The sequence below is a fragment of the Python bivittatus genome, unplaced genomic scaffold, assembly GCF_059951505.1.
Source record: "Python bivittatus isolate LINGU-HERP-01145 unplaced genomic scaffold, Pbiv_v1 ctg000090_np1212, whole genome shotgun sequence".
NCBI lineage: Eukaryota > Metazoa > Chordata > Lepidosauria > Squamata > Pythonidae > Python > Python bivittatus.
In genome coordinates, this window is record NW_028277046.1 from 1,655,878 (window position 1) to 1,681,359 (window position 25,482).

Consider the following 25,482-nt stretch of genomic DNA (forward strand, 5'->3'; position numbering starts at 1 on the left):
TCCTACCTGGCATGGAATAGCAGGAGTACAATGGGATAAACTTTTGGACTTGTGACCCAAACCGATCAGTATTGTCCTCTTTGTTAGCAGGGAATTTTGATAATTTAGTCTGCACCTTCTCTATCTTACTAAAAAGCAATTCTTGATTGACCGAAGCCCTAATGGACAGGGGAGGCCTCTGAGCCCATCCGGTGACAACCATGTCATATGGAAGATTGCAACTTGGAATTCACGAGGAGTAAACGATAAAGAATGTGAACTCACAAACAAAACCAAAGAAAGAAAAACAGATACTTCGTAGGTTGGGGAAACAAAGGGAAAAGTGTCCTAAATCTGAATGAAGGGGATTAAATCGTGTGGAGTGGAGTTGAGGAACACATGCAGGGAAGTGAAGGTGGAGGTTTAATTATAAATGAAGAGGCTAAAGTGCATGTGAGAAGAAATGAATTAGTGTCATCTAGGTTCTGTGGGCATATGAAGGCAGGAATCTGTAGGTTGGTAGGTGACGTCTGTTAAGCTACAACTGTGATAATGAAAGAACCAGGAATGAATTTTAGAAGTTATGCAATAGGCTAGAATGAATGTGATGGAGGCGGGAGACTCCTGTTAGGTGACATGAATCCTTAAGAATAAGACGAGAGAATCCAGAAAAAGTGAAGAAACTAGTAGAATTCCTGTAGGAAAGGAAGGTATGATTCTCACATGGAAAAGGGCCAGAAGATCATCTCTCAAACAAATGAATGGAAAACAGACCTAAGGGGAAAAGGATGTGGAAGCTGGATGGAATTAGAGTGAAAAAAAATCAGGTTGCAGAAGCAGGTGGAATTCAGAAATACTGACTTAGGCATCTCAACTGTCTGGCTTGGTTTAAAGCAATGTCCTTAGCTCTTACGGCAACATAAAACAAAGCTATCACTCATCCTTTCCCCTCAGTTTTGTTTTACCACTTTCCAGATGCACCAGTGCCAGGCGTACATTCTCCGTAATGTTGGTGGGGCTTGGGGTGAACCTGCTACGCTGATCACTCCTTGTTCCTCCCTCCTGCTCTCCCTCAGCAGTCCTTGATCAGATGGCATCTGTCTCCAGGAGTGCTGGTCGGAAAGTGATATTAATGGCTTGGCACGGGAAGAATGAAGCTGGTTCTCCATGCATCATTGTCCTCGTGTGTCGGATGCTATGTGCACAAGAAGGATGAGAAATCTAAGTGGTCAGTAAATATCTATCATGATTACAGGGAAAACCAACAAAGGCTCATTAATGTTCATTGCTCAACTCTCCTCACAGAGGAAGAAGCCAGAGTGGTGATCAGTCAGAATTAACTGTGATTACACACCCAGCTTCCCCACTCTAAAGAACTTTATGAAGAATAATGGAAAGATGGGTGCACTAAGAAATACAGTTATCAAAACTAGAATTGGGCAAGGATCCATGTGAAGAAAGGACACTCCAGGGTCCCAGTGGAAACTGGTGGCATTCCTGAAATCAGGGGTGCAAAATCAAACCCCTAGGGCCACATGGAACTCCCCAAAAATCTTGAGGGCAGGCTATGGAACATTTCCAAATGTTATCTTCCCCCCATTTTTTTTTAATGTGATAGAAGAGGAAAATATCAGTTATTCACTGATCAAATTGTTCCAGAGGTGGCTCGTTTGGAACCTGATCTTTAATGTAGGTAATTTAGACAGCCTAGGATTATCAGCCTATAGATGATGGCCATCTCTGACATTGGGTGGACATTAATCTCTTTTTCCTGAAGCAATTTCCCTTAAAAGTCTCCCCGACTTTTCTGCCAGGATGCGCCTGATTCTCCAGTGCTATATTTCCATTCAAGAGGGATATGGCTATTTTTTTAGAAATTACTAGAGATGGGTGAGAATTTTATCTGAACAGAGTGCTCAAGAACAGCCGCAAAACAAAAGGGTGCTTTTAAGGAGACTGTGTCTAGAGAGAGTGGAAAAGAGAGAAAAACTTCTCAGCAATAAAAATATGCAAAGAAGAGATCTACCACCCAAAATAGATATGGTTGAGCTTATGTAGTAGTGTTTTTTTTCTTTTTTTCTGGTTTTCAGCTGCTCTCCGAAGGCAACAGGGAACCGTGTGGGCGTTTGAGTTTACAAACAAAAACGGTTGCCATTCTGAAATTACAGTTGGGTTTCAATCCAGGCTTGGTTGCTAACGCAATTGCTTGTGCTTGTGGGAAAAGACATTTCCATTTGGGATTATTAGAGGAGCAAAGAATAGGCTGAAGATGGGGGGGTTTGTGACACCAGAGAAGACTCCCCCCCATGGTCAGATCAGGTTGGATTGGATCATTCGGGAAAATAAATACATGTGGCCCAGCCTTCTTAGGAGTGAACCCCAAATTCCACTTTGCTGCATCCAAGTGAGAAGAGAGATCTTGGCTTGGATCCCCTTTGAGCCTTCCTTCCTAAGTATTGTGCCCACCTATGGCAGTTTCTCCTCGCTGCTCCCAAGGAGAAGCCCCACTGCTGAGAGAGCTCCTCCCTCTCCAGAAGGAGCTCCACCTTCTTGTCACATTTGTCTCCTAAAATGCCTGGGAAACGCAAGGTTAAAAAAAACAAAAAGGCTAAGTCAGTCAAATGCTTGCCAGAGCGTGACATAACGATCTCCGGATCCATACATCCACATGTGCAAAGGTTCCTTCCTAGGGAGTGCTCCAAGAGCAAGAGATCTAACTTTTTCTAAATTAATTAAACAGGGCAGGAGAGAACGAAAAGAATATGTAAAGGCATTTCAATAGATGTTGGATTTTACTCAAAAGAGATCTAATTTAACCTCTTCACCAGCATGCTCCCTTCCCACCTATAGGTTAGGTGTCATTATCACTGTAACAGGTTAACCTTTCTGTGATGGTGATGATGGGTGCATGGTGTTCTCACTCATCATCCCAACAGGAGAATCAGCACCTTCTTTCACCGCCTTATTCAGGACAGCACTTCCCTGAATGTTTGAACATACAACCTAGGATCTTTGACAGCAAACAGACAATGGCTAGGCTAAAGCGGAATTGGGAAGTTTGGGGTTCAGGATGGTGGGAGAAAGTCAGCCATTGCCTCAGCAAGTTGAGTGGACCAAGCCATTTCATTAAGCCAAAAGGTGGTTTCTTGCCGGTCAGGACAGTTTTTCAGTCCTGTTGAATTCATCTAATGTTGGGAAAGTTTTACACACTGAGGAAAAGGGTCTTACAGTCCAGACAAACAGGAGCTGGGTTGGTTTGCATGTCATGTACATTTTATTTGATTCATGTAACACTGAAATAACCTCAGCACATCTGTTGACTGTTATACTGGGCTGGTTTTTACTTTGAAGACCTAAATCCTTGGTCCTGGATTTAGGATCTTCTCTTTTACACATCAGATCACTGAAAGTTCTTAGTTCCTAGTTGGGTTCAGTTCCCAGGCATTGCATGGATAAATGCTAAAAAAAGAGTGCCTCTGTGCCCAGAAATCTAGCCTATCGGAGAAAAAGCATTTTCCTTGCCTTGCATATTTTTTGTGTGTAAGAGCTACTGCTTGGCTAGAGAATCCTATAGCAATTTCAATCTTTAAGTTAAGCCTCTGAAGTGACACATTAATTATATATTTCCAGAACTTCACCCTATTATTTACGCATATTTTATAATTGAGCTTTTCAGATTGATTCCCTCTCCCCCCCCCAATCACCTTCTTGAGATCATGCTTGTTCCCCAACTTCCCCGAGGATGACAAGCTGGAGACGGCAAAATTATTTGGGTCTTCGCAGTCCCGAATTTTAGATTCCTTGATCAGAGAGTCCAGTTTCTTCTTGGCGAGGTTTTCCACCCGCTTCCGATTAGAAGAAGCCTAGAAGCCAAAAATTTGGAAGTTATGAGCTAGCAAAAATTCAATCCTCTTTGGGGGGGGGGCATTTTCCAGCAATAACCAGTAAAACATTAACTAAAGAAGGAAACGAAGAGGAAGCACATCAACCCAAAAGTTAAATCAATCACGTTTTCTCTGAACAGACTATTCTACAGTCTCATGCTTAGATCAGACAGGTAATATTATGGACCTATTTGCACTGCAAACATGACTTTGGTTTAACTGTCAAAGAATCCAACCCCCCCCCCCAAATTCCAGTCGGTACGTATTGACCACTCTGAGTTTAAGAAGATACCCTTTTCCACAAACGGGTGTTAAACCAGTTCATGTTGCTGCATAAATATGGCCCATAGTATGGATGTTCTGCAAAGTATTATTTTTTCTTTGTTAGAATGAGAGCGTTCCTTCCCAGTGCCAATGTGGATATTTTGAACAATCCCAGATCCTTTGGAAAACTATCCCGAGCAATCCCAAATGGTTGACGTGTTTAAAGGACGCATAAAAATACTTTGCAACAGCTGGATTGACCATTTAACAACTTGGGTGAGATGTGTTTTGTTACCAAGCCAGTAGTGTTGGGATAGAGGCAAAACCATTTTCCAGACAAGGTAATTTTTACCTGTGGAAGGTTTCGAGCCCGAGAAATGAGTGTAAAGTCATTTCTAAAGACATTGCATACAAAGTCTCTTCTAAGTCAGTTTAAAACAGCCAAGAGGCCAACTAAAAATCTCTATCATACAGTTCGTGGAATGACAAGCCTATGAATATTTAATTAGTGGCTCCCAGATGTTTTTTCTTCAACTGTTTTTAAATTAGGCACAAGGAAAATGTCAAAACAGGAAGGCTGATGAGTTTGCCAGTCAGCTCAGGAACTTTACATTCAGTGGCCAGCAGACCAGAAAGCTAGAGCAGCACTGGCTTTGCCTCTGTTATGGGAATAATTTGAAATCATTTTTGTTTGTGGAACATTTTAAATCATTTTTGTTTGTGTCTTAATATCCTGCCCTGTCTTTAGAATCACAACATTGTAGTGCTGGAAGGCTCCTTTGAGGCCATGCAGTCCACCTCACTACTCAGTTGAAGAAGCATTCCGGAACCATGGCTGGTTGGCTCCATTTGAACACATCCACTGGTGGGGAGATCAGCACACCCTTAACTATTGGGTCCACCATCAAATTCCTCTTTGGGTTTTCCCCCCTAACATCCAACCAGAATCTGTATTTTAAGACTATTAATATATGACCTATGTAACAGATGTTGACTTTCTTCTGGGCAATGGCTCTTCCGCTTTGTGAAAAGCACTCCCATCATTTTCCTCAGTTGTTTTTGGAGATGGAACAAAATTTCCCTCCTTCTCTCTCCTTGTAGGACTTAAGGAATCTAATCCCCCTCTCATCCCAGCTGCCCTGTGTTGAGGCTACCTAGGTTTGTCTGAATCCTCCTTAAAATGCAGCGCCCAGAACTGGGACAAACCTTTCCTATTCATTAAACATCATTTTTGATTAAAACAATAAAGAAAGGCTGGGAAAATTTTGAGAACCCTCAATACTGCTGATCGTGGTATTAAACCTTGTCCTTTACTGCAGCTCCTCCAAGAAGAATACTTTTTAAGTAGGGCACACTGCAGTTGTGCATTATACAGCTTACAGCATGCGTCATATTTCTTTCTCATTTACGTCCTCTGACTGGTTTCTGAAGAACACAACCTCTGCTTCCTTAATTGGCCACGGCGCATGGCAATTAATGCTATCAGAAAACAAGCTGTCGTTTTCTTTGCTTGCGAAGTGCCCTTTGTGAGCTTGACCAGTCATTCACATCTGGCAACCCAGATGCTGCTTGCAGAGTTTTTTAAAAAAAGGGGGGGCAAAACAAATTACAAGCTAACGAAGACAGAGCTGGAGGACAAAAGTACATAAAAAAAAATAAAGAAACACAATGGAGCACACAGTACAGGAATGAACAGGCTCCGGGTGGAAGCCGCGAAGACTCCAACTTGGTTCATTTTATCGCTCCAATTTTCCTTCAAGCCGTTTTCAGCCTTAGGATTTGGACTGAAGGGGGGAAAAACTTCCCTGCTAAAAGTTGCTGTTCAAACCTAGCTGGGGCTATATAAAATAACGCCAGCAGTTAAGCACTATTTGGGGGCATGGGGGGCGGCTGGGACGAGCCTTTTGATCTGTTCCGACTTTTGAAACAAATCAGGAGCTGTCTGAGGTCCTGAAATGGGAAAGGAGCTGTTCAGAAAGCAGACGGGCTGTCGTTCCATATCTCCCAGGTGAAAATCCCAAAGGTTGATTCAGTTGACTGCCTCTACTCTAGGAAAGCTGCAAAGATGAGGGTTCTGGTAGGCTCTGTGCCTCCAAGATCAAACTTTGGTTCAAAACTCCCAAGAAGCGGTCGAATTGATTGCTAGAGATCTGATTTGTCTCTTCGATCATGATTGGAGTTTCACCAACCTCTTCCCAAAGCCACCATATGTAATATATTAGGACAAACATTTTCAAATGGTTATTGTGTTTTTTTTTAAAGGAGAAGGACACGATGAGGTTCTGGTCCCTAATATTCAATGTTCTGAGGCCCAACCCCGCCCCCCAGTTTCCTGCCACCATTTCAGCACAAACATGGTTTGGTAACAAAACAGTTTAAAACTTAGAGGGATAATACTATAGCCAACAATTGACTTTTACCATACCTTCCACTTCAAAAGGACACAATGGCCAGGAAACAAAAGAGAGACAGAAAGGGAACATCAGACGTAAGAGAGGGTTGCTGAATTAACAATTTCTTTCATCTATGTGGGTTAAGGGACCTCCTCCCTGAACACGTAGCCCTAAAATGTTTTTCCTCAAAGAAAACATAATGGCCCAGGGGTAATTTTTTTTCTCAGGATTTTATAATTTGAGGTACAAATGCAGGGGAAACCCTTGGAGGAATAGATCAAATTTCCCAGCACATCAAAAACATGTTAAGGAGCTAATAAGATCAAATTTTAGTGTACAGGGATACTTTTTTTTTTTTAATTAAGCAGGGAAACACAGAGCCCTTCACCCCTTGTTGCTGTGAAATTCTTGGATTTTTATTAACAGCCATGTTCATCAGCTGTACTCACTTTATTTATATTTGTATGGATGCTTTAGTTCACCTTGCTCTATGCTAGTCCTTGACCAAAATAGACTCTCTCTCTCTCAGCTGTAAGGAAGGGTTCTGAATGGGTTCTACCGTGGCCGTTCTACTGTTGCCTGGAATGTCACATGGGCCACCATGTCACAGGTTCTCTTCTAACTGCACTAGGACAAAATCCAGTGGGGAGGAAAGGAGGATGGGATGGCCAGTGTCCCAGGTGAGCAAGAGACATGTCTCAGCTGAGTCTTTAAAATGTAGTTCTGCTAGGTCTCGTTTATCCCCAGCATCCTGGAGGTTGATAAACTCTGCTGCCGGACCCCTGACAATGAGACATGAGATCCATGCGCAAAGTTCATGTGGGAACAAATCCTACTTACAATAAGGATCCTTTTCCAGGTGGCTCCAGATGTTCCCCCCAAAGGGTGAGACTATAAGAAGGCAAGAGTCCTCTCTTGCAGCTGGTTCCAGCTTTATATGCCCCTTTTAATGCTAGAAGCTCCCATTTTTCCTTGTGGCTAGGAATTCCATACGTCAACAGATGCATTTGAGGAAGAATCCTGCTTTCTGGCCCTGGTTGCGGCTTCCCTTTGTAAGAATTGGTCCTAGCCAATCAGGGTTGGATGCAGGGCAGACAATCAGCAGAAGGGCATATAGCGTCAGCCCCATTAGGTACAGCAGACCCGGAAATCAACTCCACAGGAAGACCAGAAGTAGTTTGATTATGCTGTACCCACCCCTTCTTATACTCCAGTGAATCAGGGAGCCCTCTGCCCGAGCGGCTTCCAAATCTTATCTCCCTTCTCAGGGCTTATAAAATGTTTCAGCCCCCTTTGCCTAAGTAATAGTTCTTGCATTTTCCATCAAGATCATCTTCCTTACTCTTGACAAGCCACGATTCGTGCCTTCATTTAGAGCAGATTTTTTTAAACACACCTCCAAGAGTTTGAGAGTTTGCCCCCCAAGGAGAGTTTGGGGGTATTGTTTTGCCTCTAACAAAATCGTGGCAAAAAGTATTCCCCCATCCTCCTCCTTTACCCACACCCACATTAATGCAGCTGAGTTTGATCAACAAGAATCACCTCCACACCCCACCAGTCTGCCTTTCCATACTTACATCCCCATTCATTAGCTTACAGTCATCGTCCATCTCATCAGCACTGTCCTCATCTGATACTTCGCCCTCTTCGGCATCTTCACTAATGTTGGCTGGAAGCTTTTTCCCCTAGCAAGCAAAACCATGCCATTAGGAAAGGAATAAATGCAAAAGACCAACCAACAGCCTCGTCGCTGTGCCAGAATCAAAGGAGGCATATCGCTGATAAATGCAGATTTATTTCTTGCATAATTCCTCCTTCCCCTCCATCCCAAGTTATTCTCTCTCCCAGTTTTATTTGTGAAGCAATCCTCTAAGATGGGTTGAGGTGGGAAAAATGGGCCCAAGAGTGCTGTGGCTGAGTAAGCCAGCCAAGGTAACAGATGTTTAAGGCTGAACAGACAGATTCTCTTACAGTTTTCGACCAGTTCTTATTCACTTTGAGGGAAGAGGTTTGCTTTCAAAATTCTTTTAAAGGAGAAGAACCTTTCTGTGAAATGTTCATGGCGGGATATTCTTGCATCTACTTAGGTGGCCAAGGAGTCTGTGGGAATCTCTTAGTTTTCATTATAAAATGGAACATGGCATTCTGATGCTTGGCTTCCCATCAACCCTAAATGAAAATATGAAGAGGACCAGCTCCCACAGTACTTTTTCAACTCTTGCTGCTATGATTTCCATTAAAGGAGAGTTTATACCTTGATAAAGGGTGGAAGAATGTCCCCTTCCCCTGGATAAAGTTGTAGAAATCGTTCAAATAATTTGGCAGAGAATTTCCAACGGCCAACTCTGCCTATTACCTGTTAATGCTTGGGTATGAGGCCACCAAGAAATGCCAACTTCCACACTTGCTAATTGAAAATAATTCCAAAGGTGGCAGCAGAAAACTGCTTGCATAGGATTGCCAAGGAAACAACAGAGATGTATCCATGAGGTCACTAAAAGAGTTTTTCCTTATCTGCTCTTGCAGTGGTATGTGAGAAAGACCTTGGGAAACAGGGCAAAGCGATACTGCCTAGGGAGCAGTCAGATAAGAGAGGGTATAGCCCATAGCTGCATAATGGGTGGAAAAAGAGGCTCAGAATGGACCTTCCTTAACTTCTCAGGTTAACAGGAGGGAGAACTGTATTTTCAGACTTGCAAGATTTTGTTAATGTAGCCTTACAATAAAGTAGAATTAGCTCATCTGGTTGTGTTTCCTGTCTGGTCTACCTAGGAAGGCTGACAGCTCTTGAGGTCTGCATCAACTTGGACAGTTTAAATCTTGCCCAAGTTGTTTTCATTCTACCTAAACCTCCCCCCATTCCTCCACAAAGAAATGGAAAGCTTCAAATAGGGCAACGAGTTATATATTTATTGATCAAGTCTTGCCATTAAATCCCAAAAGGGTATTAGATTGATTGGCCTCAGCTTCGTCAGTTGAGAAGCTGGGCTCTCCATTATGGAAGCAGAAACCAAAGCGTTTATCAAAGCTGAGTGGAAATGGATTGCTTTCGAGAGGCCGAAGACTCTTGAAAAGCTGGCCTTGATCTCCCGCACTCCAAAATCCAATCACTGAGAATTGGGCAGCTGTCGCAGATTGTCTGAAACTGTTTTGGGAAAAAGAATTAAACTCTGGCGGCGTCAAAGCACAGGAGTGAGGGGAAAGGGTGCATGAAAGAAACAGTTTAACTAAAAGAAAAATGTATTCTTTTCTCATATGTTTGGAAGGAACCAAGGTACAAATTAATTAAAGTTAATTACCACCTCATTTAGTTACTTAACTTCCTGGAGCATATCTGATTCAAGTCGGCAACTTGACAACCCAATTCAAATGGCTGACAAGGATTGAAAATGAGTGAATTGAATCCATATGATTCCATAAAAATGGTGGCGCGGATGCACAAAAAGCCACTAAATCTTACAATTGATTTGAGGCCTTGGGGGCACATCTTCCTGATTCAATGAGCAAACTGACTTGCAAGGGGTGACTTTATCAAATCACCTTTGGTCCAATCCTTCGTAGAGACACAACACCAAACCGGTGTCTCCAAGTTGTATTGGGGTGGAAGACACAGGGTTAGCACAGAAGGTCAAGAGCCTCTTCCCCACCTGGCAAACTGGGCTTATGTGACTCATGAACATCATGAAGTTCAGGTTAAAACTTGAATCTTAGTGATGAGAAAATCAGTTTTGTTAAGATTTTCATCCCAACCCTGGACACTTTCCAATGTTCCATTTTATTAAGGCAGAATGACACTGCCTGATAGCAGAGTCAAAGCTCTCAGAGCCCGGTTGCTGGGTCAGAAGAACTGCAGAAGGTTGCTCCCATCTGATCTTCCTTTGCAGCACCCAGTAGTGGAAAAGGAAGTTGGCTTAGATATCACAGCAGCATAACTTTGGAAGGGAAATGTCTGTTGTGTGGTACAGGGGCCTTTATTTTGGATTCCCTGGTGAGAGGCAGTTGCTTTTTACTTATGAACTTCTCTCAGTGGTTGATATACAGATCATATCAGTCCCCGCTGACCTTTTTCCAGCATGTGCTCTGTGATGTGTGGCACAGAGTGACATGGTGTGTGGTTTTTAGTGTTTTGCTCCTGCCTTGCATCAAAAAACAACTGGGTATTTAAATGGACCTTCTGGATGGATTAGCCCTGACTAAGTAAAAAGTTACTGAGAGCTTTTCTTGTTAGGAAATTCCTAGCTACCTCCTTTACCCAAAACATTGTAGGACAACTTTGGTTCCTTTGTCCTGTTCTTCACAGGCTGTTCCCCACGGTTGAAACTGGAGTCTAAAAACCTACCGGCATCAACTTCGCATATGCATTAGAAGAAAAAAAGGGCGTAATTGCCCCATTTTACAGCTGGCCAATGCTTTCACGATTACAGACCCATTTTGCATCTGGGGTCTCTTGCTAATTCAGCCCACCAGCATCCTGTGATGTTCTACAGAGCTGGAAGAAGAGGAGAATCACTGCCCGATACCAACCAAGCAGGAAAAGCCTAAGGATGTCATTCTGTAGCTGCCCAAATCATAAGCCATCTTCGAATTGACTGTCTGCCAGCATGTAAACAGCCCATGTTTATTAAATGGAACAATACTGTTAAGCATTTATATATTAATATATGTTTAATCACATTTATATATTAATCCAATCATTACTCAGTGAGATAATTTAGCCTATCACCCACCAAGACTGGCAAACAAACATCTTAGCAAACTCCTTTACTACAGTGACAACTAACCTTTATTAGAGATTACTTATGACAAAACCAAAATAATGGTGTTCGCTAAAAGGCCAAGGATGTTAAATTGGTCACTAAATTGGGCACAGTTTAGAACAAGTAAACTGTTTTAAATACCTTGGAATAACCTTCCATGCATTGGGGGAAGGTGTGCCTATCAAAATGATGTGACATTAAATGCATCTAAATCCTCACCAGCTAGCTAGACCTTTCAGCGTTCCCAGAGTTCCTAGTTCATTCCTGATACAGTAAAACTCTTTCTAGCAAAGGGTCATCAGTAGCTCCTTTACGGAGTCCAACTTGGCATTTATTTCAGCTTCTCAAAGCTTGGGTCTGTCCAATCCAAGTTCCTAATCAATATTCTTAATCCAGTTAATCCAGCGCATGGATTCGTGTCTTCAAATTTTGGCTAAGGCTTGCTATTTTCCCTGTAGGCTCAGCCCCGTATATGCAGCTGACCCTTTTTATTTAAAAAAAAAAAAAAAAAAGGATTGGAGGAGAATCTATACTATTATGATTTCTCTCCTCGTGCACTAATGACAGTGGGGTATGACTTGGCTAGGAAGAACTGCAGATAATGAATAGTTGATGTGAATTGAGCACAGCCAAATTCTTACTGATGTCTTCTTAGGCGACCGAGTTGCCAGTCCTAAGTCTGCTAGATATCTTAATCCGATGAACCTTAATTCACCCTGCACGCTGCAGTTCTAGAAGTGAGATTCCAAAAAACCCCGTAGTGTAACAGACAGCAAGATTAGACAGGTCTTCAGTTAGAAGAGTTTGATTTGATGAAACTTGCTCCAAGTTTAGTAATTACAATGATGGTAAACCCTCCTGTTTATCTGTTTCGAGCTTTATTTATCACGGGCTTTTCACTGGAGCCTTAGGGGTAATGGCCTCATTATTCAAAGTGGTTTACCCAAACGAAGCAGGTTTCACCAGTGCTGTGAAATGTGTTCAATCTATCTTTTATTCCATTTTGTTTTATTTATGGCATGTTATCTTTGATCTTATCTTATCTCCCTGTTTTGTGTTACATAAGGCTGGTCAATGGCTGAAATAAAGTCCATCGACTTTGACTTTTGACTCTAGTTGGCTGCTAGATAGGAAAAGGTTGTCAGGTCTCTGCTTAAATATGGCAGCCACATCCTTGGGTAAGATCAAGAGGAGGACCTGGAGAACATCCTGCCTACCGTAGACGCCAACCCAAATCTGATCGGTGTATAATCTGATCTTTGATTACCTTAACCAAGATTTTCCCTTTGAGGCTCTCTGGGGAAGGCAGCTTTGTGGGATCCTCATTGTTGACTGAAGACAAGTCCAGTTTGTCCCCCAAGATTTCAGTCAGATACTGAGCCATCTTCTTCTGTTGGGTAACACTGCAGTGGTTTTCGATGGACAAAATGACTGGATATCTGCAGGACAGGGAGAGCCATGTACACAAGAAACATTAAGACACAAATTCTATCATCATCATCATCATCATCACCACCACCACTGCTATTTACACACAGTCTACAAGATACTTCTGATTGGATTTGGTACTTTTGACTATTGGATCCTTCCCAAGGATCTAGGATAGCTCAAGACAACATCAGAAGATATGCACTGTCCAAAGTAACGTAACCATTTTGTAACTGGTGAGTTGAGATTCTCTCATTCCTGATCCACTGCAGCTATCAATTTCCTGAACTAGGAAGCATGGAAAATTGCAGTCCCATGCAGGTCCCAGTTGCGGCACGGACACATCGCCATCTCTGGTTTTTCACTTTGGACTGATAAATTTGTGAGGGAAAACAGGGAGAGCTGGATGGTGGGGGGAGGTTTATATTTGTAAAAAAGACTAAGTTGGTTTCATAATAAGTTGGAAGGCCAAAGCAGGAGCTCATTTCCAACTCCACCCCCCAGTTCTGAATTTGCCACCATCTGAGATAAGATACGAATAGCAAAATAAAGGAATGAGCACATTTCACTAAGACAGTCCTTTCTCCTTTGGCATTCAGTCCTTGAGATGGAAAACACATACTCGCTCTTGATGAAGGCATACTTGTTGATGGTCTCAATCACATCTTTAAAAAGGATCTTGGAGGTCAGGGTGTAGCCATGGTGGACAATGGGCTCACCATCTGGACCATCCCAGCAGTCAACTGCATAAAAGAAGGGAAAAGAGACACCGCGATGTTAGACCTGCGTCTTGTAGCATCTTTAATAGCTGGTGGGAGGCAGAGATATTTGCTGCTGGAACCCAAATCATACAGAGAAGCACATCTTTGGGGTTTGGGACTCCAACTTCCAGATTTGCTAGTGGCCAAGAATTCCAGAAGTTGGAGGACTAACTGGAGAATATGGTTGACGTGGTCTGATAGTGACCTGAGGGGTTCTGAGCACAGCTGAAAAGACAACCTAGTTTCTTTTCAGGAAACTATCTATCTCAGGATAGCTGAGTCTCTCTTCTTAGAAGGGAGAGGGGCAAATTTGGTTCGGAGCCATTTGCTTAAAACAAAAAGCTGAACTGGGGAAGGAAGGGGAAAAGACAGAACTGAGTGAGGTGAACTAGATGACCGCGGAAGACCCTCCCAACTTTGATATTATGATCCTAGTTCATCCTCCCAGAGAGAGTCATATTCAACTGTGCTTATAGCCCAGATTTGGAGCTGTCATTGGTTGTTCCCCAACTTTTTTGCTCCAGGCAGAAAGAACCATGCTAGGGCACATAGCTCTGAATGCAGCCTCTGCACTGCAGGGACTTTGTTCCATCCATCTTTTCTTACAACCTCCCCCAATGTGCAAGTTTCTTCATAAACAGGTCTGGAAAAAATGAGAGAGAGAGAATGAGAGAGAGAGAGAGAGAGAGAGAAGAAATCCACAGCCTTGTCTATCTGGAATGAGTGACAAGAGGGAATTGTGGAATCTTGACATAACACAGCTGGGTTTCCAAGTGGGGCAACGGGATGCGGGTCCTTCCTGCAGCTCACCTTCTACACATCGGCATCCGGACTGCAGAACCCAAGCGTACATATCCACTCTGGACTGGGACATCAGCTGGTCTCCCATGAGGTAGGTATTATGAGATGAGGTGATGAAATAGTAACTCAAAGGGCGAGTCATGTCTTGATTGACATGGTAGTGTTCGGGGTTGAAAATATCCCCGGCAGGGCTGCGCATGTAGTTGGTGAACCCTGTAAGAAAAAGGAAATTCAGAAATGCGGTTATTCCGGCAGTGTACACAATGGACTTAGGGGAGACCCCTGTACCCCATGTTGGAATTACTCCAAGAATTCCGAGAGGATGGGGCCTTGTCAGTGCTGGCTGGCATGTCTGAGAGTTGCATTCCCAGCACCTCCGGAGGATACAGGATGGAGAACAAAAGACTGAACTTAAGTTAATGAGATGTAGCTTCAAGTGATTGAGCCTTCAAGTTCTGAAGCTGGACTAGTCAGAGCTTAATCTCCCTGTCAGAATGACTAAGAGAGGGGGAGGAGAAATTATTAGACACCTCCACCCTGAATTTTTAGTTTCTCAGAGAAAGAGGGATAATTATCAAGACAATTGCTTAAAAATGCTCAAGTAATTACATGCAAGTTTAATTAATGTAGCCTGAATACATTGGCATTGGGGAAAATCCATAGTAACGCAGAAAACTCCTTGTTTTCATTGTCAGATGAAGTACATGTACATTACAGTGAGTATTGTCCCTGTTGCCTGTCCTCCCAGTACAAGTCTGGCAGGAGACTCAGCCAAGAAACCAAACCAGTGCAAACTCAGATTTAAAGAGGATAAAATCTCCCCTGAATAAACACAATTCCTGATGGTTTCATGGACACATCCACAGAGTTTTTTGAGTAACAGAGCAGACGTGGTTTGCCATCACATTCTTCCTTCCATCCTTCCTATTTCCCCCCCCCGTTGGACTTTCTAGTCTATCCTGCAGCATGAGATTTCTTGTTGGCTCCCATTCATGAACACTAACCAGGTCTGGCCTTACTAAGTTTTGCAAAATGAACCATGATCAGTAAGGTATGACCACCTAGCTGGGCACAGTTGAGTGAAGTTGTGTTGAATGTCAATAGCTCAAGAGCTGTGATGTTGCTTCACCCCTGACCTAACATTATAAGCTCCCTCCTTTCATTGAAGGGTGGGGCCTTAGAGGTGCCAGGCTACTTTTCTCCAGACATGTTTTGGAGACATCTTACCTCTGCTGCTCCCCTTCCACGGAGAAATTTAGTAAATGGGGCCATTTGGACTCTCTCTTTCCAGGAAGGGTTCTCCAAAGATACCCTGTCTGCTGCACCACCCCCTGCATTTTCTGGATCAATTTCTGTGGCAACTGTGGCAACTTGCTATATTCAACCAGCACTGAAAAAGGAATCACACCTATGCCTAAACTGAGTTGATCAACCTTATGCGACTCAGACTGAATCCTAAACAGATCCATGCTTGTTTGAATTCCAACCAACTCGACCAACCTAAATGGTGTGATGGAGACAGATTTGGGAAGGCCCTGCAAGAACAAGATCACTGTAGGCACTTTGTCTCTGTGTCTATCAACGTTTTTCATCCACAACTCATGTGCCCATATATAGAACAGAAAATTAGCAGAGATTGGGGGAAGGGGAGGTAAGGACCTTCTGAAACTATTCACAGCAGTGTTAATTCTGATTGTGGCACCACCACCACTGGTATTTTGCTTTTTTTCAATGTGGGAAGATGGGAAGAGGAATGGTGAGACAGGAACGGATGGCTACCCTTGGACCAGTTGAGAGAGCTGTAGAAACAACCAGCCCATGAAAGGTCCAGGTGAGTTACAAGGCTATGTCATTCATGCTGTATGAGCAGTCCAAATGGATCCTGATTGTCCTCCAGCAAACCATCTATGATGCCATCTTGGTCCATCACTCCAATAGGCACAAAGGATAATTAACAGAAGCTTTGCTTACAAAAAGTATGTATTATCCTCGTCAATAACTGCACCTAACCCGCCCCCCCCCCATACAATCATCCATGGCATTTGAGCCAGCTGGGTCCATGGAGAACTAATTAGGCTGTGAAGCTTGTCCAGAGAACAAGGCTGAGATACGTAAGACTTCTATCAAGAATGGAGCATTTTTTTCCTTTAAACTCTTGAAACTTTCATCAAGCTTGTTCAACAGCCTTTCTAACAGGCCCACTTGGGGGCATCCAAGGTGGAGCTTGACCTGGCAATTCTTTTCAAAAGCTTTCCCTATGGGTTCCCCAGACAGACCAAAAAGCCAGGCTGAAACTTTAAACACACTCCTTGCGCAGTCCTCCTAATGATCTGGTCTTGGCTTCCTCCCCTAACCATCTTCAGTTGGGTGATCTGATTCCCAGCTGCTCCATTTGGTTCTAGCTGTTTCCTAATCCTTCTTGGGGTGGGTTTTTTCCCCCTCCAATTTGACTTTGTCTCTACTCTTGAGTTGTGACAACGCTGTCAATTTGTGTTGCTGTAGACTACCTAGCAACCGGGGCTTGAAGTATATTACAGTGAACTCACCTTGGGTGCCTGGCAAGTGCCTGGGTGTGTGTCTGGGTGTGTGTCTGGGTGTGTGTCTGGGTGTGTTGTGCCTGCAAGCTCGTCCACATCTCCTTTTATAGAAGGTCGATTTTAATCCTAACATGTGCAAATTATACAGCGAGCGAATCTAAACACAATCCTTACATGTCTTTCTCTTCAAGGGCGCTGGTGTCACCTCCTGAAATGAACAATCCCATGAGGTTTGAAATGGATTTGGACTACTCCGGTTTTCCCCAGTCCAGCTTCTTCCTCTGCATCACCATCTTAGAGTTCTTTTATTTCCCCCCCAGCTGAAGGCAAGCAAAATCTCTGCTTTCTTCATTGCTTACCACCATCATTACCCACAATCTGTCTTTACCTTGCCCCCTAACCATGGATTGGGCTCTGGAACAAATAGGAAGCTAGTAGGGCTATTTGGCCCAGCTAGACGGCAGCACCAAGCTAAGGTTGGCTGATCTTCAAAAGTTAAGCAAGATTTATATATCTATAGTGCCTTCGAGTCAGACCTGACTCCTGGGGACTGCCTGGACTAGTCCCTGCAGTTTTCTTTGGCAAGATTTCAGAACTGGTTTGCCATTGCCTCCTCCTCGGGCTGAGAGAGAGGGACTGGCCTAAAGTCACCCAGCTGGCTTTGTGCCTAAGGTGGGACTAGAACTCACCGTCTCCTGATTTCTAGCCTACTGCCTTAACCACTACACCAAACTGGCTGTAAGCAAGATTAGACCTGGTTAGTTCTTGGAGGGGAGAATACCAGGAGATCCCAAGGCCAAAGGTTAGATTGGAAAGTCAAAAAACTTCCCAGAAGAGCGATGCTGCCCTCCCCACAAAAAAATAGGTGCCTATGCAGTCACCAGGAGTTGAGATATATTTTTCAAGACCAGAGGGAGGGGGTCTACCAAATGTGCATAAAACAGTAGCTTTTTGCCCTAGCTACCATTCCCAAATGTTGTCCAAGGGCAGCCCTCTGTAACATGAGTTGTAGCAATCTAGGCAGAAGATGATTAAAGCACAGGCCACAGGGATCAGAACTGTTTTCCCTGAGAAGACATGTCATTAGTGTACTGTGCTAATTTGGAGAAGGGAGGAATTAATATTCCTAAATCTCAGTTTTCAATACAAAGGATTTTATGCATATTTTTTCCTCACTCGAACAAGTAAGAAGGTCTGCTTCTCCATCCACCTCCATTTATCACTTGTTTTCCTCCCCCAATTTTTTATCAGAATAAACAAGGCAGACTCATTTTTCAAACCCGACTCTAACTTAATCTGGTCACCCAGAATCAATACTTTTATGAATGCAGCGATTTCACGAAGCAACGGCTGCAGAAAAGGGGGAGGGTCTGCTAGAGTTGGGGACGTGGGGACAAAAGGCAAGCTGACATTTCAAAGCAGGGGTCACCAGAGAAAAGGTCAAAAGAGGCACTACAACATGGCTTGGTGTAATCACCTGCACCGGTTCTGCAACCATCAATCTTTTTTTCTGAAAATGCTGGTTTTTACTGGTTGGTTTGTTGGGGTTTTTCCTGCACTCCGGCTATGAGGTTGAGCCTTGTTTTGGCATGGAATTTGAGAATGAAACGGTAGCAAGTTTCAGAATAGAGCAAATTCTCTTCTGCTGTTCCATTTTGCACCTGAAGAACAATTAATGCAACTTTCTTCCTATCTATTTTCGAAATGCTGCCTCCAACAGATTATTTCCAGGGAGAAAAAGTTGCCCAATGCTACTTTTGGACCCAGAGTAAACTCTACTTCATTTGAGGCAGTTCCCATTACACTTCTAAGCAAATACCTGTTGGATTCTTTGAATTTCCCTTCAGGACTAGATTTGGACTCAAATCTTGGAATGTATTTGCAACAAGAGTTTTGTTCTTGGGTCAACCCTTCTGCCAGGAAAATCCATTCCATCAGCCAACGCCATTTTCTTTTCCAACTGACCTTTGACATTCCACATCTAATGAACTTACTCGTTTCCCAATGGGCTGAACCAGGACCCTCTGTTCCCTTTGCTTTTATTTTTAGTGGGGGAAGGTTATAAAGCTAAACATCTCAGAGTTTTCATGTGTATGGCCATACCTCCTGGCTTCTTATAGGTTCAGATTTTATATTAGCTCTTGGTAGGGCAGCCATGAAGGCCTGGGAAAAGATATTCAAATGTTGTAACTATACCTACAAAAATCAGAATAGTACAAGCTGTGGTATTCCCTGTGACCATCTATGGAAGGAAAAGTTGGACTTTGAAGAAGCAGGATAGAAAGAGTATTGACACTTTGAACTTTGGTGTTGGAGAAGACTCCTGAGAATACCAAGGACAGCCAAGAAAACAATGGATCATCAAACACATCAACCCAGAGTTCTCCCTTGGGGCATAAATAACCAGGCTCAAATTATCTTACTTTGGACACAGTATGTGAAGACCTAGCTCTTTAGAGAAGGTTCTAATGCTGGGAGAGGTGGAAGGAAAGAGAAGAGAACAACCAGTAGCAAAGTAGAGTGACTCACTCAGTTACAGAGGCAGTGAGTGCACCGTTGAAAGATCTGAAAGACCAGGTTATGGACAGATCATGGAGAAAATCTATCTATGTGGTCACTAGGAGTAAAAAACAACTTGATGGCACATAATCAATCAATCAATCAATCAATCAATCAATCAATCAGTCTACTCACTTGCTAGCAGAAGGAATTGTCTATGCTGAACTCCACAGGATTTTCCCATCAATCCATACACACACAAACACACATAGAGTCAATTTATATCGCCATCCATCTCTCAATTGTTACTCTGGGTGGAAATTATAGGGTTAAAACCAAACCAAACCATTATTATTATTATTATTATTATTATTATTATTATTATTATTGAAATAATGTAGCCTGAGGACAAACCCGGCTCAAAACAAGGAATCACATCGTGCGAGACAGACACACACACCTTGCTAGTCATCATCACACAACTAGACTCAATCCTCAATGTTGGAGGAAGCAGGTGGCATCTGTTCACACATTCTTAACTCATCATGAAGTAAATAAAAAACCTGGTTGCAGTGAGAGCAGCTGAACTGTTACCAGCTGCAAGGGAAACATTAGCAGATGTCCTGGGGGGTGACCTGGACAATTAATCCCTCTCTTATTTTATGCAGGAACAGAGGCGAGAAAGTCAATTCCACTAATGGGGTACATCACAAAGAGACCCTGTCATTTCTCTGAGGAGTGCTGAAGGAGAGTGCTAAAATAATAATAATAATAATTATTATTATTATTATTATTATTATTATTTGGAACAGCTCATATCTTGCAACAATACCTTTAACACCATCAAACAACAACATCTGCCTATCCCAGGTCCTTGGGAAGGACTCAATAGCTGGAGAAAAATGCCAAATCTAGCCTAAACATCTGGCTGGCTGTGCGACCAACCATAATAATAATAACAACAACAATATAATAAAAACACCTTAGCAATTGCTGCTGGCAATTTTGTCCAGCAGCTTTCATTTTTAAAAAAAAGAAGAGAAAAATTCTCTCCCTGGCAGGAAGAAGCTTGAATGTGCGGCTTGAATGGACAGTGTCTTTTTAGAGGACACTCTTAAAATTAACTTCCCATGTGGGCACTTCAAAGTTTAGGCTTGCCTATGGTTGCCACCTAAAGGTCTTTTCCTATCCTGAGACTTCTTCTGACCAGATTTTTAACTATAACTGTTATTTCCTTCCCAGGGAGGGTGAAGGCCTCTTACCTTTTCTGAAAGAGGTTTCAGATGAAGAGGCACTACAGTTCGAAACTGTGCTAGAACTTACTCAGTAATTTATTTTGTTCCAGCAGTTATTGCTGTTTTCTGGATTTGGATTCTGCCTGGGTTCAAAATATTTACAAATGCTGAAGATATAATAAACCACAGCAACTTTTGGAAAGCAATCCCAGAAGGAAGGGGAGAAATTAAAGGGATGGGGAAGGGACCCAAAATAGTCCATTTTTTCCGCAGAAGAGGACGTGTCACAATATCCAGTTTGAGAAAACTTCTCACCTTGGTCCCCTTGAATTTGACTAGGAATGCAAGCTCCAGAAAGCATGGGACTGTAATCCCAACATACATGGAAGGGGCTAGGTTTGGGTTGTGTGGATGAACACATCCCACCTGCTCAAGTTTATCTACTTGGTTGGTAAAAGCAACAGGAAACTTACCGTCAATCCCCAAAGCTCCTTGCTGTTTGTTTTCTGGACACGGTTCAAACTGATTGATAATTTCCAAGCAGTGCTCCTTGGTGACATTATTCATCTAAATTAAAAAAAAAAAGCATGATGCAGACAAATCGGTGCATTAAAGTAAAATCTGTCCAGTGATCCGGCAACTTGGACATTTTCTTTGCCAACCAGATCCTGTGTTCATTTCTCTCTCTCTCAACCATGCAAAGAGATTCTCCTCCCTGTCAATCAGTAAATCTTTGGCAGATCATTTTTGGTAAAATGCCAATGGTGGGGTGGATTGCCCCATCTGTTTCATTCCAAGGGGCATCTGGTGCCAAGCTGGCCAGCTTCTCCTGTTCTACAGCATTTCAACTACATGTAGAAGAACTTTTTCATGGTGTATCCTGCTTGGTTAAGGGATCAACAAGTAGGCTCTCTTTTGCTGGAGTTGTTGAAATGGAGACTAGATGGAAATCTTCTCTCAGGACCAAATTAAGGGATAAAAGAGACGGGGAGGATCCGGGGTGGATGTGAACAGAGGAACAAAGTTGAGAGATACCTTCTTCGATTTAAACAAAGCAGTTCTGCTGCCTTGCTGACAATGAACTAAGCCATTTGCCACTCTTCTGGGTCACTTTCAACTAAATCAGTCATAAACCCATTTTGGGTAATGGGTTGATACAGGAGGAGAGGAACCATGTAACAGACATGCATTTAAGGGGCTGTATTTTTTGCATTTTTCAAAAAGCATTTTTGGAAGGGTTTTCCCAGGCATTTTTCCTCCACAGGAGACCCTTCCACCAGTGTTTTCCATAACTGCACTGGAAAATTTGGAGCAATGTGTGACCTAAAGGAAAGCTGAGTTCCAAGTTGCACATCAGTCCAGAAGGTTTGTTTAAAAATGGGGACTTATGGAAACTCCTGGACTGCGGCCAATTAACCAATGTTTGTGTCCCTTCCAAACTGGAACAAGGCGAAAACAAAACCACCGTCTTGTAGTCCTGCCAATTAACCCTTCTTAGTAATCGCGGGGGATCAATAGCCCAGTGGTCCAGAAGCCAATGCTAATTCATTTGGAAGAACACTGAGTGCAAAGAGAAGCATATATTTCGTGCAATGCCTGCACAGGGAATCTCCAACAAACGGGGAGTTTTTCAGACACAAGAGCAGACGGGATTTTGTCACTTGCACATCCATAACACAGAAACAACAACAACAATAAAACCATTCCAGATTTTTTGGGATCAAAACAGGCCGAACTGCCACCTTTATTGCTTCCCTGCAGCCAAGTTGGTTGAAAGCAGCAGGGACAGAGGAAAAATTAACCGAGTCCTGAATTTTATTTGAATTTACTCAATTTTCAGCCTCTCCAGCCCAGAATGAACTAGAAGGCCCTAGCATGCCAAGAGCTGTGATGCTCAGAATTCCCCCCAAATGCCCAAAGCTGTATATATTAAGGAGAAATGTGCAAAAAAAGGCTTACAGGAATGTATGCATGTAGACATTTATATATGTGCATCTGGAGTTGTGTGAAACCAAAATGGGCAAATGTATCTCTCGAAGGGATCAAGTTCATTCCAGAGGATAGAATACCCTGTCAACATTTATTTTTCCGGTCTGTTTTGAAACTCAGACGTGTAAGATAATGAGCTTATTTCCCACAAGTGAAGAGGCGTCTGCGGGCACGGTTTTAGCATAAGGCTGCCAAAGGAAATGCCAATGGATTTTCAGGGTAACAACTTAATGCCATAGCACAGAAGCAAAAGAACAGATATTCCTGCTTTTGGAACCAGACTTGGGCTTTTAGGCAGAGCGTCAAGGGTGTTTAAGACAACCTTTACATTTTTCCCAGAGGCGCAACAGGAGTAGGTTAATTTGCTCTTTCTGGAGGCTTTTATTATTTATTTATGTCCTTCCTTTCACTTGGACACGGCCTGATTCCAGTCAATTTGGGGTGGCCCACAGCGTAAAAAAAAAAATCCAAACCGCGCTATGCAATCCAGACAAAATGAACAACGCGCGAGACGGCCAATCTGGCCATTGCTTCACAAAAGCATGTCGAATCTTTTGTCAATGCCATGTGCTGGGCCAGGATAAATGGATCTGCATAAGCCTCGTAGTTTAGCCCACTGGAAACCAGACAGTAAATCAATGTGGAAACACAGAGCAGACATTGCATCAGAGAGTCGTGAGACTGGCATGCAGACCGTTAACTGAAAGTGCGTAAGTGCACGTAGGCAGGTGTGGGGAATCTAGCAACTGAAGTAGAAAGGGTGAATTGTTTAACACAAAGGAAAAAAAAGGGGGGGACATGTATCTGGATTTTATGAGGGCATCCAGAAGAACCCCCACATTTATAGGAGGGAAACACTTTCGTCAGGGTCTGCTTCAAATCACAAAAGAGCATGTGGTCTTAAAAATTCTTCAGCAGACAAGATTGTACACGAAGCAAAGAAGAAAGGCAGAGAGACGAAGAAAAAGTATTTGACGGACTCAGTTTAGGTGCTGTTTAAAGAAGGTAGGAAGGAATTGGCTGCAAATTAGACTAATTCTCAGGGGCTGCGTTGCTTCCAGGTTTCAGTTGGGATTTTCCCAAGCTGTTTCCTATTTCTAAAACTGTAAAATCTTGAATGTCTCATTGGAAGCGTCTACCTTCATAAACTGAGCACACTGTTCCTTTGATAGATGAATAAGAGAAGGAAAGAGAAATTAGACAGTGGTAGATTGGAAAAGCTGGAAGTAATTTTAGATTGAATCTATCTCTTCTTTAAAAAAGTTAGTCCACGATGAGTTAAGCAACTCCACATAGCAGAGAAAGGAATTGTACAGTCAGGAAATAAAGCCCCAGCATAAGAAGAATGACCATCATTTGCTTTCGGTGACCGAGTCACACAAAACTGGCTACCAGGACAAAAAGGACCAAAAGCAGAAATGTGAGATGTTTTGATCTGCCTTCAAGGCAAAACACAGCATTTCAGTGACAATAAAAAGGAGTTTAAGACAGGAAACTATTAGGGATTAAAAAAATAGAGAGTTAATTTTCTTCTCTTCTCCAGGATCCTTCCTGCAAGTAGAGCCAGTTACAGCCTAGTTTGAAGACAATCTATCCTGGTGATATTTAGGGGAGATATCACTTTAATAACATCTGATTCCTAAAGAAAATATGGGATTGGAAGGAGAAGGAGGTCACGTGTGTCATGACATCAGACATCAGATATCTTTGATGAGCCTTCTAAGCTAACAATGACCTATTTTTCCTCATTATTATTGTCTCTTTAAAAGGGTCGCCCTAATTAATCCAAAAACACTGGTTGTGGTGCTTCCTGTTTATTTCTCCCTCCCACCCCCACACCCCCAGCAGGAGCTGTCAACGTTAAGAAGGACTGTATTTTTAAGGGTGAAAAAAATCCAAGATGATTTATATGTTTGTCTGCAAATATTTGCAGAAGTTCCCAGATTGTCAGAGATGACCTTCTTTTCCCATTGGGTCCAAACTGTGTTTCAGCAGAGGCAAAATCACCTTGAGCGGATCTTTCAAAAGTCATATTCACGTGCAACGTCTGATCCGAAAAATGGGAGGCGCATGTTGGTTTGGAAAAGAGAAGCTGTGAAATTGGTGTTGCTGGTTCTCCCTACCCTTCCTAGCAGGGGATAAGCCACCAAAGACATTGGCATCTCTTCCATTTTTTAACATTTAATTTTCACACTAGGACCCAGAATTACTTGTTTGTGTTGGGGGGAGGGAGATGTGTAAACACAACCATTTCCCTCTAATTGACCAGAAAGTGAGCTTGCATCCAGGCAAGGCAAGATGTTCCAAGAACAATTTTGCTGCTTTACTGGTTGCCGATGAAACTACGTAGTCACCCACTGGGGAAGATGAGCGGCATAAAAATTTAATAATAAATAAATAAATAAATAAATAAATAAATAAATATAGTCAAAACCCCAAAAGTCAAAGGGGAGAGGAGGGGAGAGAACGCACCATTTCTTGCCACCAACAGCAACTCTTCCCCTTCTTCTGGTTAAAAAAACACACAGACAAATCTGGACCAAATGGCTCCCCAATATGATTTACAAATAGGTATGTTGCTTGTGTTACATAGGACAAAAATGGAAAGGAACTCCATGAAGGAGGTGGAATAAAGGGATTTTCAATTAAATACTGGGAAGAATATCCTAGCAGTGAAAGAGTTTGCAGGCTCAAATGATCCTACTTTGGATCCATTATGTGAGGACCCAACTCTCTGGAGAAGGCTCTGATGCTGGGAAAGGTGGAAGGAAAGAGAAGAAGAGGACAATCTGCCAGAAGGGGGATGGACTCAGTTACAGTGGTGGTGAAGATCTGAAAGACTAGGTTGGGGATATGTTGTCACAGAGAAAAACTACAGTATGTGCTTGCTAGGAGTTGAAAACAACTTGATGGCACATAGTCAATCAATCCATCAGTCAAACAGTTTGACAGAAT

At 42.7% G+C, this 25,482-nt stretch overlaps 1 protein-coding gene across 1 annotated transcript in view; it reads right to left on the reverse strand.

Moving 5' to 3' along the window:
* PLCH2 (phospholipase C eta 2) overlaps window positions 1–25,482 on the reverse strand; it is a 193,373-nt gene that overhangs the window by 32,739 nt on the left and 135,152 nt on the right. The window contains exons 8-13 of the mRNA XM_088136706.1: window positions 21,012–21,105; window positions 14,277–14,480; window positions 13,328–13,448; window positions 12,545–12,716; window positions 8,098–8,205; window positions 3,684–3,842 (exon numbers count right to left, since the gene is read on the reverse strand). Of these exons, the coding sequence (XP_087992832.1) occupies window positions 3,684–3,842; window positions 8,098–8,205; window positions 12,545–12,716; window positions 13,328–13,448; window positions 14,277–14,480; window positions 21,012–21,105 (858 nt within the window). The remainder of the gene's footprint in view (window positions 1–3,683; window positions 3,843–8,097; window positions 8,206–12,544; window positions 12,717–13,327; window positions 13,449–14,276; window positions 14,481–21,011; window positions 21,106–25,482) is intronic.